Below are 15056 nucleotides of genomic sequence, written 5' to 3'. Positions count from 1 at the left end.
ATTAATATATGAGAGAGAGACAGAGAGACAGAGAGAGAGAGAGAGAGACAGAGAGACAGAGACAGACAGAGAGACAGACTCTAATGGTTAAGCCAGCAGGCTAGTTCTCAAAACTGAAGAAGCTTCTTGGATGAAAAGCAAACTGTCTTCAAGGAAATATGAAAACCAAGAAACTTTGTCTTTTGAAAAGCACTTTTGGTGCACTTAAGTTTGTAAACATTTCTCCACAATGAGATTTAAAAAGAATTCAGTTCCTCTTATGATTTAGGATGGTTGCCAGATACTGCAAAAACGTTCTCCAGAAGTTCCCCGCAACACATGAAGAGTACGATACAAAGATACGTCTCCAAGAAATATGTCCACAAATAGGCACACCACATTTAGCCCAGAGGTGGTTCCTACCGGCGTTGGTACCACTTCGCTTCATGTGCGCTTCATGTGCATGTACAATTCACTGCGAATTGTTCTGTGCACGTGCAAAGAACAAGAAAAACTACTAATAAACATGCCGACAATGACAGCAGAGACCGGGGAATCAGTTCAGGGGCGTGGCCAGCCTGGGTCCCTGCTGGTTTTGCGACCCAGACCAAATTACCACTACTGGTTCGCCCGAACTGCGTGAACTGGTAGAAACCCACCTCTGATTTAGCCCAGAGTAGAGGTGATGTTTTTATAAGAGGAAGTAATGTATGTTTCTTTAACAGGACTCTCATTGTTAATTATCTGCTCTGGTGAGCCTCCTTCCAATTAATTTAATGAGTTTAAGGAGGCCCCAATTCTGATTTTTTTTGGCCTTTCATAATGGATAGATCAAGACAGCTTACCGATTAGTTTGACACATTCCATGGTAGGCCTCAATTGCATCTTCTGGATCCACATGCTTGTCACTATTGGGCCAACTGGTCTGTGTCTTGAGGTTTGATTCCTTAAAAGAAGTCAAAAGATCAACATTTTGCCTCATAACATTATTGCTATTTTCCATAACATGTTGGTTGTGCATGCGCTAATTTGGGTTTGCAAGCCACAAACACAGCCACAAAACACAGCCACAAACATATACATGAAAACCAACAGAAAGCTAACAGAAAAAGCCCAAGTAATGCAACCTAAAGGAAGTTAAAAAGAAAGAGAAAGAGTGAGAGACTGGGGGTAGATTTAAAAATCTGGTTTAATTCTCTTCCCTCTCCTCTAAAGAATGCTGCATTTTAAAGACAGCAGTGAGGATTTTCTGTTGAAATACACCAAATAATCCATTTCACAAAATCACTGCTCCCAAACGTAGGAGCAGGGATATATGATACCAACATAAAACCGATGTGTTTGCCAGCTTACAAGGAGAAGAAATCAGTGGGATCTAAGGATAAAGGTTTCTCTGTCCAGCTGTGTCTCATCTGTGTTTCTTGGCCAAGGGAGCCAGTACTGTCTGAAGACATTTTCCATGGTCATGTGGCCAGCATGGCTATACGCCAAAGGTGCATGGAACATTATTACTTTCTCACCAGTGGTGCCTATTGATCTACTTGCAAGTGCATGCTTTCAAACTGCTAGGTGGGCCAAGAGCTGGGGAAGGAACAGGAGCTCACCCCATTACAATGTAACCGCTTAGCCATCACGCCTCCTTCTAGGAGGGCTTAAAACGGAAAGTGAAATGGAGAAAGTAATAAAATTCATCACAGTATTGGTGGAAATGTACCAGGTATAGCCAAAGTCATCCTCAGGAATTAGCCTTTGTATTAGTTCAGTTGTTGCAGATAGAGAAAAATGATTCTTGGCAGAATTTTACTTCTGCAGTTTATATTCCTTCCTCCTCAATTCTCCTATTTAAATAATAATAATAATCCCGAGATGCAACCCTAAACAAGAAATTCTGTGGTTCTGTAAAGTAATCCAAATATTAATCCTGCACATTCATCACAATGCTGACAATCTCTTAAGAGTAGCAAAAAGCTTTAGAAAATGAAAATTGTCAGTGCAAATACTGTGGAAGAGTGTGCTTCTTATAATTTAGGAGAAGGATTAACTTTGATATTGCCTGAGGATAAGCCTAAGGATAAGCAAATCAATTAACACCCATTTCATTTTCTTAACCACGTTAGCATTTTTTCCAATTAACAAAATGTTTGCTAACATTTATGTGTGTATGTATTGTATGTGTGTGTGTATTTGTGTAGATAGATCTATCTATCTATCTATCTATCTATCTATCTATCTATCTATCTATCTATCTATCTATCTATCTATCATCTATCATCTATCATCTATCTATCTATCACTATCATCTATCTATCTATCTATCACTATCATGTATCTATTATCTCTCTCTTACACACACATCTATCATTCATTCATCCATCCATCATCATCGTGTCTGTCTGTCTGTCGTCTGTCTGTCTGTCTCTGTCTGTCTGTCTGTCTATCTATCTATCTATCTATCTATCTATCTATCTATCTATCTATCTATCTATCATCTATCTATCTATCTATCTATCATCTATCTATCTATCTATCATATATCTATCTATCTATCTATCACTATCATGTATCTATTATCTCTCTCTTACACACACATCTATCATTCATTCATCCATCCATCCATCATCATCGTGTCTGTCTGTCTGTCTGTCATCTGTCTGTCTGTCTGTCTGTCTGTCTATCTATCTATCTATCTATCTATCTATCTATCTATCTATCTATCTATCTATCATCTATCTATCTATCTATCTATCTATCTATCTATCACCTGCCCATCTCTCTATCCAAAGTGACTTTGGATGACTTTGAATACATTTTTCTCTGATGTTTATACAGGAGTTATTAATATTATTATTATTTAAATGTACATGCCTTTGTAAAAATACAAATTAATATGTTTTTATTCTTTGGCCCATGCCTTTCCCTGATTAAGGCTTTTGAATCAACATTTCCCCAGTGCAAGTTGTTTGAAATACGAATCATTTTTACTGATGCTTGCACCTCTTTTGAAGTTAGTGCTGATGTAGTTGAAGTTGGTTGATCAATCAAATGCCAGGTTCTTGCCAGTGGAAGTTTCTTTACCTTTCACCTTCAGTTTATTTATGTTTTGCCATCATTTTTTAAAAACCATACTGTCAATGTGCACATCATTAGATCAGCCGGAGGGAGGACTTTGGAATATAAGGGACTTCTCCCAAGTGAATACAATAGAGGACCATATAAGCCAGGGGTTTCCAATCTTGGCAGCTTTAAGATTTGTCGACTTCAACTCCATAATTCTGCAGCCAGCATGGCTGGAATTCTAAGAGTTGAAATCCACAACCTGGATTTGCCAAGGTTGGAGACCCCTAATATTAAACTAAGCTTTTCTTGTACTCAAGCTACTTTCTAAGGAAAGCTTCTGGGACTTGACTGCAACAGCAGAAACTTCCATCATGAAGCAGGAATAAAAAAACAGCCTAGCATAATTCGACCTCCGAAGCAGCTAATTTCTTTTTCCTAAACCAACCTGGTAATCCAGGGGTGAGATTGAAATTTTTTAGCAACTGGTTCTCTGCCTGTCTGCTGGGTGGGCATGACCATGGTGGGTGTGGCCTACTCAGCTTCCTGCACCATGGGCGTGGCTTTCCTCGAGCCTCCAGGAGTGCGCAAACGACCTGCCACCCGGCTCCAGAGGCCCTTGGGCTTGTTTCTGGACTTCGGGAACTTCTGGTAGGCCCATTTTTGGCCCTCCCAGAGCCTCCGCATGGGCCCTGCACTTACCTGGCATTCAAAACGGGCTGTGTGGAGACTCCTGGGAGTGGCGGAGCTGGGTGGGAGGGGGCCAGCCAGTCCTTGCAACTACCGGTTTGGCCAACCAGATATAAAATTAGCATCCGGTTCACTTGAACCGGTCTGAACCGGCTGAATCCCACCCCTATGGTAATCTACATTTTTAGAGCAGGCATAAATCTTGGCCCAAACTGGCCCAAGAATCCTCTGTTCATCCTAGATCTCCAGATCTTTCAGCTTTCTTATCAGGGATTAAGAATATTCAAATCCGAAGGGCCAATCTGCTGCTTAATGCAGGAACCAACATTAAGCATCCCTGCTGAACGTGTCCTCTGCTAACTCGCGGTTTGTCACATATCTCAATATTGCCTACCAACAATTCCAAATTGCTGTTGCTTTCCGGTGCAATGTTGATTCAATGCTACATCAATAGCTTTGTTTGCGGAAAACCCACTGAAGGGCCCACCAAGACAGAGCAGCTCTTATTCCCACTCTAGATCCAAGCTTGGAGCTGAGAACTGTCCATTTGCTCTACAGATTGAAGCTCAAGATGGACAATAGCAACAGCAGGAGCACTTGAGACTTATATACCTTTTTACAATGCTTTACAGCCCTCTCTAAGCGGTTTACAGAATCAGCCTATTGCCCCCAACAATTTGGGTCCTCACCGACCTTGGAAGGATGGAAGGCAGAGTCAACCTTGAGCCTGGTGAGATTTGAACTGCCCAAATTGCAGGCAGCCGGCAGTCTGCAGAAGTAGCCTGCAGTACTGCACTCTTACCAGCGTGCCACCGTGGCTCACCATCAATCTCCATTACTGCATTGTTGTCAAGAAGAAAAGCAAGTAGCACATCATTCCTTTATCTGCCAAAGCTGAATGTGTAGAATTTGCAAGGCCACTTCTGACTAATTTGGGGGCTAGATGATTTCATCAGTGCTTTATCAGACATTTGTCCTCTGCAAAGGTGTTTTTTTTCCCAAAAGGCAAATAGAGTTTCATAGGTGTTTTTTTCCCCCCTTAAAAACATTTTGCTTCACATTCAAGGAGCTTCTTCAGTTCAATTCCAGTTGTATCTGACTGGTGGGGAATAGAAGGATCCAGTCAATTAGAACTGAAGAAGCTTCTTGGATGAGAAGCAAAATGTTTGGAAAGAAAAAAAAAATCCCAAGAAAAATCCAGTCGTCTTTTGGAAAAAGCACCTTTGGGACAACCATGACCTGGATGATTGAGAATCTCCATAGAAATTTCCTCTGCATGTCAAAATCTCCATCATTTTCCAGCTTACAGATTTAAAATCAGAAGTTTCCCTCCTCTCTCTTTCTCTCTCTCTCTCAGATAATGCCTTTAAAATAAAAAAGTGGATGAACAAACAGCTTCTAAGCAAGGTCGGCTTTGTAATTTTAGTAAAACAACCTGCACGACAGCCAGTAACACGGGGAAAAGAACACATGCACAGTGGGGTAAGTTGCACATGCTTTCTTTCTTTCTCTTTCGTTACCATTTTTCTGCCTGCGTCTTTTTGTTGGGCTGCTTTTATAATCTGGGTCCTGAGAATGAGCACCTCTTCCTTCCGGACTTCCAGCTCTTCGCTAGCGGACTTGAGCTGATTCAGGAGGAGGTTGTAGGTGTCATGAACGTCATTGGAAGAATTGTTTTGGACTACGCCATCCACCACAGCCTTCCTGAGTTCGTTTAGGTCATTTTTCAGTTTCTTGTTCTCAGATTCTAACTCTTGCCTCTATTAAAAAGGATATTTGTAAAAGTGATTTCCCTTTCCATACATTTATATAACTAATGGAGGGCGGGTGTGTTTAAGCGTTTGGAAAAACACACCAAAATGGCCAGCTAGATGATGTTATGGCCCCCTAGCAGCCAGGGGAGCTGGCAGCTGATCTGGACAGTGAGGAGATTGAGGAGGAACATGGGACAGTCCTGGAGTCTGAGGAAGGCTCTGATGAGGACTCTGTGTCGGAGGCAGAGAGGGGGCCAGGGCCGTCTGACAGTTATCAGCTGCCTTCGGAGGCAGACATCAGTGAGGCAGACGAACAGCTGGAGCCTTTTCCCAGTGTGCGCATGCACAGAGTTGCTAGATAAAGGGAACAGCTAAAGAGCAGAGGTCGGCTTGGGAATAAGGCCACAGGTGGGCGGTGAATGACCCCTCCCATAGGGACTAAAAGAGGAGCAAAAAGAGAGTTGAATTTGCAGGAGACAATTAGTTCGATGACTTTCTGAGACTCCTTGCCAACTTTCGAAGATATTGACCGGCAGCTCTCCAAGTCAGATAAGGTCTGTGACTGTAAATTCACCCTTGAAAGACTGATGGATGTGAATGAGATGAATTCACAGTAACTTAATAAAAAGGGTTTTTTTTGTCGTGACAAGGAGTCTGCTTCGTGGTTTGGGGAATCTTAGTTCAGAACAGATGCACAGAGCTGGATGATAAAACTCAAGACAGATGGGGGAGCACGTTTCACTTAATGTTTCAGTTCCTCTCCATCTCTTGGAGAGGCCAGCTGGTCAAACAAAGCAGGTGGGGAGAATATACAAACCACATCAAATGCAAGAGGCAGATTTATCTCCCAAATGAGCTTGTCTGCTTGTTGTTTTGAGTGGACAGTAGTGACAACAACACAATCCACTGGTGATCACCGTTGGAAATTACAAAAAAAGGACAAAAGTTTGAGCTCTTAAAAGTCACCTCTTTTGCCCTCAATTGATTGTTTTTACCCACCCACCCCTATTGAGGAAAACTCACTTAATTTACCCTGCCTTGTTTGGGCACAAGTGAAATCCCGATGTGCCAGAAATCAAAAGGGAGAACCCCGCAATAGATTTCATGACTGATTTGATTTTGCATCACAGCTTGTTAGGGACACTATAAAAGAAGCTGCAAAGAAAATTAAGAAAAGGATCTGGGACGATTCCACGGACTGAAAATTCACTTTGTTTTGTTCTTCCTTTCTTTGAATTACTTCCATCTCAGCTGTTATTACGAAAATGATCTAAATTAAAAACTGATCCCCTGGCTTATTATTCTCATTCCTTTAGTACAACTTTTTTAAGGCATAAGACATGTGGTAGAAACTGATTCATATAAGCCCTCTAGGTTGAGCAATTCAGAATAAAGCTGGAAGGAACTCTGGAGGTCTTCTAGTCCATCCCCCTGCTCAAGCAGGAGAACTGGTTACTAGTCCTCATTGTTAGGAAGGTTCTTCTTAACTCCAGCTTGCTTCTCTCCTTGATTAGATTCCATCCATTGCTTCTTGCCTTGCCTTCTGGTGCTTTGGAGAATAATTTGAACCCCCGCTTCTTTGTGGAAGCCCCTCAAATATTGGAACACTACTGTCATGTCCACCCCTAGTCTTTTTCTTCTCTAGACTTGCCATACCCAATTCCTGCAACCATTCTTCATATGTTTTAGTCTCCAGTCCTTTAATAATCTCAGTTGCTCTTCTCTGCACTTTTTCTCAAAGTCTCAACATCTTTTTTATAATGTGGTGACCAAAACTGGATGCAGTAATTGGTTAAAGCGCTTTCAGTAAATAACACTTCATTATCATATATGCTTTGGAGGACTTTGCAAGACCCATGAAAACCCTGGGGATCACGAATCTGTGCTGTTTTTACTTCTAGTCCTCTAAAAATGCAACACTGCCTAAGTATGTTTTGCCAATGAAATTTGTCTTCTATGATCACCAAAATTCTGAGCAAAACTTAGCTTCTTTCACAAAATATGATTCCCCAAGAGCCTCACTTTTCTTGTTTGTCCATTTACCAACATTTGAAATGGATGTCTATCTCTGATTTCTGTAAAAAAAAAAATTGACTACAGGGAGTCCTCAAGTTGCAACAGGGACCAGAATTTCTATTGTAAATTGTTGCGCTCATAAATAAAGTCAGATTCAATTTTACAATAATTTTTATTGGGGTGGTTAGGTGAATTATGTGTTCGTTAAGCGGACCCAAATTCCCCAATGGGGGGGTGGGGTGTTTTTTTGCTGGAAACTGATTACATGATTGCAAGATGCTCTGTTTTCCAAAGCACCAGAAGGCAAGAGATAAGAAACAATGGGTGGAAACTAATCAAGGAGAGAAGCAATCTGGAATTAAGGAGAAACTTCCTAACAGTGAAACAATTAACCAGTGGAACAGCTTGACTCCAGAAATTGTGGGTGTTCATCACTGGAGGTTTTTAAGAAGAGACTAGACAGTCTGCTTCACGTGTGTTCATGGTACCAATCTTCTATTTTTGGTTGATTTTTGATCTCATTCTCATTCTTTTCCCATTCATTCTAGAAGCAGCACAGATTATTTACAAAGTTTTTCCGGTTTTAGGCTTTTTGACACCTGCTGACTGCCTGGACAAGTCTTTGCAGTTTTCTTGGCAAAATATCAGAAGTGGTTGGCTATTGTCTCCTTCCTAGGGCTGAGAGAGAGGTCCTCGCCCAAAGTCACTCATCTGGCTTTCAGCACAAGGGGGGACTAGAACTCCCAGTCTCCTGGTTTCTAATCTGTTGCTTTAATCACCGCAGGAAATTGGCTCTCACTTGCAAGATACAGTAGAAACCTCCTATTATTACTTGCATGGAAAAGCAGGGGGAACACCAGTGAAAGAAAAGGAGGCTATTGATTTACTCCCTCCTAAACTTTTATTGTTTCTAAAGGAAACAATTTGCCAATGACCTCTATCCACTATCTTGACTTTTCCTCAAAGGAAAAAAAAATACTCTCAAATTCCAAGGGCCTCTGCATTAATCATGAGCACAATATTTTTTTAAGAAAAAATTTCAAAATGCAATCATTTTTTGAAAACTGTTTAGGTCGGTAAAAAATAAATAATAAGAAACAGCACATTCTATTTATGCCTTTGTCCTTAGGGAATTTTGCACACAAAACGGAAAAATCCGTAGGTGCTAATTTAGGAAATGGACTATATTGTCAATTTTCTGTAGTCTGGCTCTTCCAGATGCAATGAGATGAGAATTCCAAGAATTGAGAACGGTTCTAACATATTTGCAGGGTTTTCCCAACAAAATTGGGAAACGTTAGGCTATTAACCTGTCTTGCCTTGATGTCTAGTGGTGAAAGCATCAAGCTTAGAACAGGAATCTGAGTTCTAATCTCACAATGGCTTCCAGGGCTGACATGCACCTTGCCTGTGAAAGCCAGCTGGGTGACTTTGGGTCAATCACCAGGAGATGGTGAGTTTTAGTCCTGCTTTAAGCATGAAAGCTGGCAGGATCAGTGCTGGGATTCAAATAATTTAACAACCGGTTCTGTGCCCTAATGACCAGCTGAGTAGGCAGGACTTGGTGGTCATGTGACTGGGTGGGCGTGGTCAACTCAACGTCACTTACGTCGATGGGCACTTGGCCTTAGCTGTTGCAATGTAATAAGGCTTAACCGAAGAGGCAGTTTCTGTAAGCAGGGCAATAAATATTAGGCTAGAAGCAACACCAGAATGTTTCCTTCCTGCCCTTCCTTACAGGATTAGCCCTGTAAAGTGTGGTGTGTGTGTGGGGGAAACAAAAGGAGATTTCTTCCAACAACCGGTTCTCCGAACTGCTTAGAAAATTAACAACTGGTTCTCCCGAATAAGTGTGAACTGGCTGAATCCCACCACTGGGCAGGATGATATTGTGCCAATCACCAGGAGACTGTGAATTCTAGTCCCATCTTAGACATTAAAGCCAGCTAGATGACTTTGAGCCAGTCCCCTCCCTCGCAGCCCAAATCACCTTACAGGGCTGTTGTTCTGGGGAACACTGGAAGAGGAAGCTCTATTGAATATGTTTTCTGACTTACTTGTGAAAATAATAATCTCTCTACATCTATAATGGCGAATCTATGGCATGTGTGCCATTTGTGGCACGTGGAGCCATATTTGCCAGCAAGCCAGCCCTCAGCTCCGGCGCGTGCTGATTTTCAGCCCTCTGGAGGGTTGGGGAAGGCCATTTTTGCCCTCCCCAGGCTTCAGGAAAGCCTCTGGAGTCTGGGGAGGGTGAAAAACAGGCCCAATGGGCCAACAGGAAGTTCGTTCCTGAACTTTTGGCGCCCCTTTACAAAAAGGTTAGCCATCACTGCTCTACGCCATCATTTTAAGATTTCATCTCCAAAGTTGAATAACTTTGCACAGGTATTCAACCTTCTAGCTTACAAACTACAACCCAGAAGAACTTTTAATTAGTTAAGATACAAATTCCCATTTTTGGTAATAGGGCAGGTTGAATTGTGGTGACAGCCTCCTGAGTCAAAAGACTGAGTCTTTAATAGATTAGTGTTAATGTTTTTATTCATGATTCCATAGGAAGACTGTGTGGTTGAGTTTTAAATTTATTGTAGGTTTTTAATTCCCATTCCATATTGGAGAGCCCTGCTGTGCTCCAAATTGATGGGTTGTAAATCAGAAATAAATCCTAGAATTAAATGCTCTGCAAATGCTCAGATTTCTTTATTCACTTTGGCAATGGCTGGATTTTACTTTTCGCTCTGAAGAGATATGCATGCCTAATTTATTAATTAATCAGTCCTAATTAATTCCTTTAGGTCTTTCTACGTGATATTGCAACAGTCATTTCTATAGGCATGGTTAATATTCAGCAGTAACATTTCTTAAGAAGAACAGTAGGAAATTGACAGTCAAGGAGAACATGTTCTTCTGGCTGAATACAACAGATAAGAGTTGCTATGTGACTTTTCTTTTTTATACTTTCTTTCAAGGTCTCTGCAACAAGATGGGACAGCTCTAAGATCCAATTAAATTATTATTATTTTTCCAAACCAACTTGGTAGCCTTCCTATCATTTAATCAAATTCTGAGTTACTGAGTATCTAGGATAACTTGGGATCCTATGCCTTACTTGTGGCCCTAAAATCCTGGAATAGAGATTTTGGACCTGTCCACTTACAATTTTCTTCCAGTATCCAACAGAACAAAAAACTGTGGGGTAGGGGTGGGGTGGGAGGAAGAGAATCCCTTTCAAACTCCAAACAGCAACATCTTTCTATATATTCAGGTTTTTATGTTGCATTTTGTGTTTTTAAAATGGTATGACCTTTTTTATTGATTTTTTTTAAACCAAATCTAAATATCTTATCAAAGAGGTCCAACCTAGAAAATTCCTGACAGTGAGAACAATTACCGTATTTTTCAGAGTATAAGATGCACCAAGGTTTTAAAGAGGCAAATTTTTTAAAAAAGTTTTTGTATTCTGCATAGCCTCTAGGAGGCTTGTAGAGTGCTCCTGGGGGTGGAGGGTGGGGCAAAAATGAGCAAAAAATGACTTGTTTTTCACTCATTTCTGCCCTCCCCAGCCCCCAGGAGCACTCTGTAAGCCTCCTAAAGGCTATGCATGGCCAGTTTGGTGAAGGGGGCAGGGTTTTGGGAGGCAAAAAATGCTGTATTCAGTACATAAGACGCACCTAGATTTTCAGTCTTTTTTTTTTTAGGGAAAAGGGTGCGTCTTATACTCTGAAAAATACGGTAAACAGTGGGAAAACTTGCCTCCATACGTTGTGGATGCTCCATCACTGAAGGTTTTCAAGAAGAGACTGGACAGCCATTTGTCTGAAATGTCCTAAGGTCTCCTGCTTGAGCAGGAGGTTGGGCCAGAAGACCTCCAAGGTCCCTTCCAAGTCTAGTTATTCTATTATGAAAGCTTTGTCTGTAATTTTGCAAACTTTTTTATTTTCCTATCTAGTAATATTATCCAAGGAAAACATCCTTCTACATGCACACATCCTAATTCCACTCCATAGTCAATTATTCGAACCAATAGAAGGGTACACCTTGTTGAATACAGGAAGCCCTTATTTAGCAACTGTTTTGTTTAGTGACACTTCACAGTGATGAAAATGTAACTTTCTGACCAATTGTCATATTTATGATCTTCGTGGGGCTTATAAAGCTAAAGAAAACTGAAGTAAGAATAGTTCAACTCAGAATAGTTGAAATCTAAACACCACCACCCCAATTCAAATAAAGGAAAATTATAAGTTAGTAAAATATGACCAGATATTATAGAATGCTCCTGCAAGAGAGATCTATAAAGACTGATAAAAGTAAAGCTCTTGCAGGTTATTAGCATCATTACCGGATACCTGGCATTGTGGGAGGAAAAACCCCATGAGATTTCTTTTACCTTCAGACTGTTGTATGCTAGATCTGTATCTCGGTCCAAATCCATTTCATTCTTCGTTTCAATTACCTAGATGGATTGGGAAGACAACAAGAGAGACATCTGATTTGACAACAGGTAACGGTGGATTTCTGCTTGCAGGCCTTAGATCATGAAAAGGATATTAAAAGTAAAGGGCGTTTAGGAAACAGAGCAATCTGAGGACAAGATAAACCATGGTGTGAGATAATAGAAATACAAGCAAAGGGATTTCCTGATCCCTCCTCATTTTAAGTGCCGGTAATCCAGTGGTGGGATTCAAATAATTTAACAACCGGTTCTCTGCTCTAATGTCCAGCTGGGTAGGCGGGGCTTGGTGGTCATGTGACTGGGTGGGCAGGGCCACCTCAATGTCACTCACGTCGATGGGCGCTTCGCCTCAGCTGTTACAATGTAATCAGGGTTAACCCTAGAGGCAGTTTCTGTAAGCAGGGCAATAAAGATCAGGCTAGAAACAACACCAGAATGTTTCCTTCCTGCCTTCCTTACAGGATTTGCTGCAGAGGGTTTTCCACACTCAAAATAGGGCACGGGGGGAGGGGACTTGCACGGCTCCCCCGGGCCCCATTTTGGCTTCCAGATTGATGCAGGAGGCCTTCCAGGTGCAAAATGGGGTGCATGGTGCCCCCACACCCCGTTTGGGCTTTCAGGTTGGTGGAGGAGTCTTTCGGGGTCTAAAATGGGGCACCGGGGGGGACTCACATGGTGCCCCATTTTGGCTTCCAGGTTGGTGCAGGAGGCCTTCCACATCCAAAACGGGGTGCAGGGGGGCACGCGCATATGTGAGAACCCCCAGAATGCAATGCAAGCACCCCTGCGCATGCCCCCCGCCCCCTGCACACGCATCCCCCACATGCGCCCCACCCCCACAATGCACGGCAAAGACCCGAAAACCAGCTGAATATCTTATCAAAGAGAGGTCTAATCTAGAACTAAGTAGAAATTTCCTGACAGTGAGAACAATTACCGTATTTTTCAGCGAATAAGATGCACCAAGATTTTGAAGAGGCAAATTAAAAAAAAAAGTCTTTGCACTCTGCATAGTCTTTAGGATGCTTGTAGAGTGCTTCTGGGGGTGGTGGCGGGGAAACGAGCAAAAACCAACCCGTTTTTCGCTCGTTTCTGCCATCCCCATCTCCCAGGAGCACTCTGGAAGCCTCCTAAAGACTATGCACAGTCAGTTTGGTGAAGGGGGCAGGGTTTTGGGACATAGAAATGCTGTATTCAATGTATAAGACACTGTTGCCCCATTTTGGCTTCCAGGTTGGTGCAGGAAGCCTTCTACGCCCAAAACAGAGTGCAGGGGGGCACGTGCATGTGTGAGAACCCCCAAAATTCATTGCGAGCACCCATGCGCATGTGCCCTGCCCCCTGCGCATGCTTCCCCCACATGTGCCCCACCCCCACGATGCGCAGCAGACCCGAAAACCAGCTGGCTGGCAGTAGGTGTGCACACATGTACGGTGGAGCTGAGCTGGGGCAATGGCTGGCTTGCCCCAAGAGAGGTCTCTGCGTGCCATCCGTGGCCCACGTGCCATAGGTTTGCCATCACAGGTGTATGGTGGTATCTTGAGTTCTAAAACTTCACACTCCAATCCATTTGATTTTCTGCAACGGAGCATTTAAAAGTTGGTAGGGTGTTTTTCTTTCCAGTTTAAGCTGTTGTTGCTTCTGTTTGTCAACATGAATAAAAAATGCATCACAAAAAGAAGCGGAGAAGCTGCTCTCCTAGGACTCCAATTGTGATGAGCGTTCTGTTAAATAAATGATTCTTTTTGCGCCAGAAAAGCCCCCAAACAAACAGAAGCGACTGATGCATGGGACGAGCAGGACTTCTAAAAACAGTGTCTCCCAAAAGGAAGGGTCAGCCACTGAAGGAGAAACCTGACTAGTGGAGGGTGGAGGTAGAGCAGAACTGCCACCATCCATAATACGCAGCAAAGAGACATTTGCCTTTCACGAAGCGATAAGAAATCTGGAAGCGTGCAAGGACTTTATTTTTCAGCCTGTCAGCACTGATTAAGAGGTCGCAGACATTCTGAGTTGGAGGCAGAGCTCTGGTTTACTTGATTCCCAAGAGAAGTTAGTTCTGGAGAAGCAAATGTGGGTTGTCAAGAACCGTCAACCCCAATTTACTATTTTACCGTTGCAGGAAAAGGTGATGCTCCTGGGTTGAGCCCAGTGGACTTCATCTTATGAAACTGCCTACTGCTATGCCCAATCTTCTCTAAGTTTCCCCTATCTTGTCCCTTTCTTGTGCTCTGGGATTGCAACAGTGGCGTTGACTGTAAATCATGAATTGGAAATCCTGGTGCATTTCAGAGAGCCCAGACTTAGAAATGTTCAGGGGTCTTTGCTATTGCAGCCATTAGATCACCCTCACAAAATCTAAAGGGACAACTGCTTCTTCCCATCTTTTACCTGGAGAGAAACTTAGAATAGAATAACAGAATTGGAAGGCACCTTGGAGGTCTTCTAGTCCAACCCCCTGCTTAGACAGGAAACTCTACACCACTTCAGACAAATGGTTATCGAACATCTTCTTTAAAACTTCGAGTGTTGGAACATTTACAACTTGTAAATGTTCCACTGTTGTTCCACTGATTAATTGTTCTAATTGTCAGGAAATTTCTCCTTAGTTCTACATTGCTTCTCTCCTTGATTAGTTCCCACCCATTGCTTCTTGTCCTACCCTCAGGTGCCTTGGAGAATAGTTTGACTCCCTCTTCTTTGTGGCAACTCCTGAGATATTGGAAGACTGCTACCGTGTCTTCCCTAGTCCTTCTTTTCATTAAACTAGACATACCCAGCGGAGATGGCAGCAGATTCGGACAATGAGGAGGTTGAGGAGGAACATGGGCCAGTCCTGGAGTCTGGGGAAGGCTCTGATGAGGGCTCTGTGTTGGAGGCCAAGAAGGGGCAAGGGCTGTCCGACAGTTATCAGCTGCCTTTGGAGTCAGACATCCGTATGGCAGACGAACAGCTGGAGCCTGTTCCCAGTGTGCGCATGCGCAGAGTTGCCAAATGAAGGGAACAGCTAAAGAAAAGGTGTCGACTTGGGAGTAAGGCCAGATGATGAATGGGCCCTCCCACAGGAAATAAAGGAGGAGTGAAAGGGGAGTGGAGTTTGCAGG

At 42.6% G+C, this 15056-nt stretch overlaps 1 protein-coding gene across 2 annotated transcripts in view; it reads right to left on the bottom strand.

Annotated features, from left to right (window-relative positions):
• LOC116505911 (unconventional myosin-Vb-like) overlaps positions 1–15056 on the bottom strand; it is a 228911-nt gene that overhangs the window by 39126 nt on the left and 174729 nt on the right. Inside the window, exons 26-28 of one of the 2 annotated variants that reach the window (XM_032213404.1) lie at positions 11887–11952; positions 5244–5483; positions 825–925 (exon numbers count right to left, since the gene is read on the bottom strand). In XM_032213404.1, the coding sequence (XP_032069295.1) occupies positions 825–925; positions 5244–5483; positions 11887–11952 (407 nt within the window). The remainder of the gene's footprint in view (positions 1–824; positions 926–5243; positions 5484–11886; positions 11953–15056) is intronic. The other variant, XM_032213405.1, reaches the window with a different exon arrangement.

The sequence above is a fragment of the Thamnophis elegans genome, chromosome 3, assembly GCF_009769535.1.
Source record: "Thamnophis elegans isolate rThaEle1 chromosome 3, rThaEle1.pri, whole genome shotgun sequence".
In the NCBI taxonomy this organism is placed as follows: domain Eukaryota; kingdom Metazoa; phylum Chordata; class Lepidosauria; order Squamata; family Colubridae; genus Thamnophis; species Thamnophis elegans.
The sequence above is the reverse complement of the archived record's forward strand: the minus strand, read 5'-3'. Positions and strand labels throughout refer to the sequence as shown.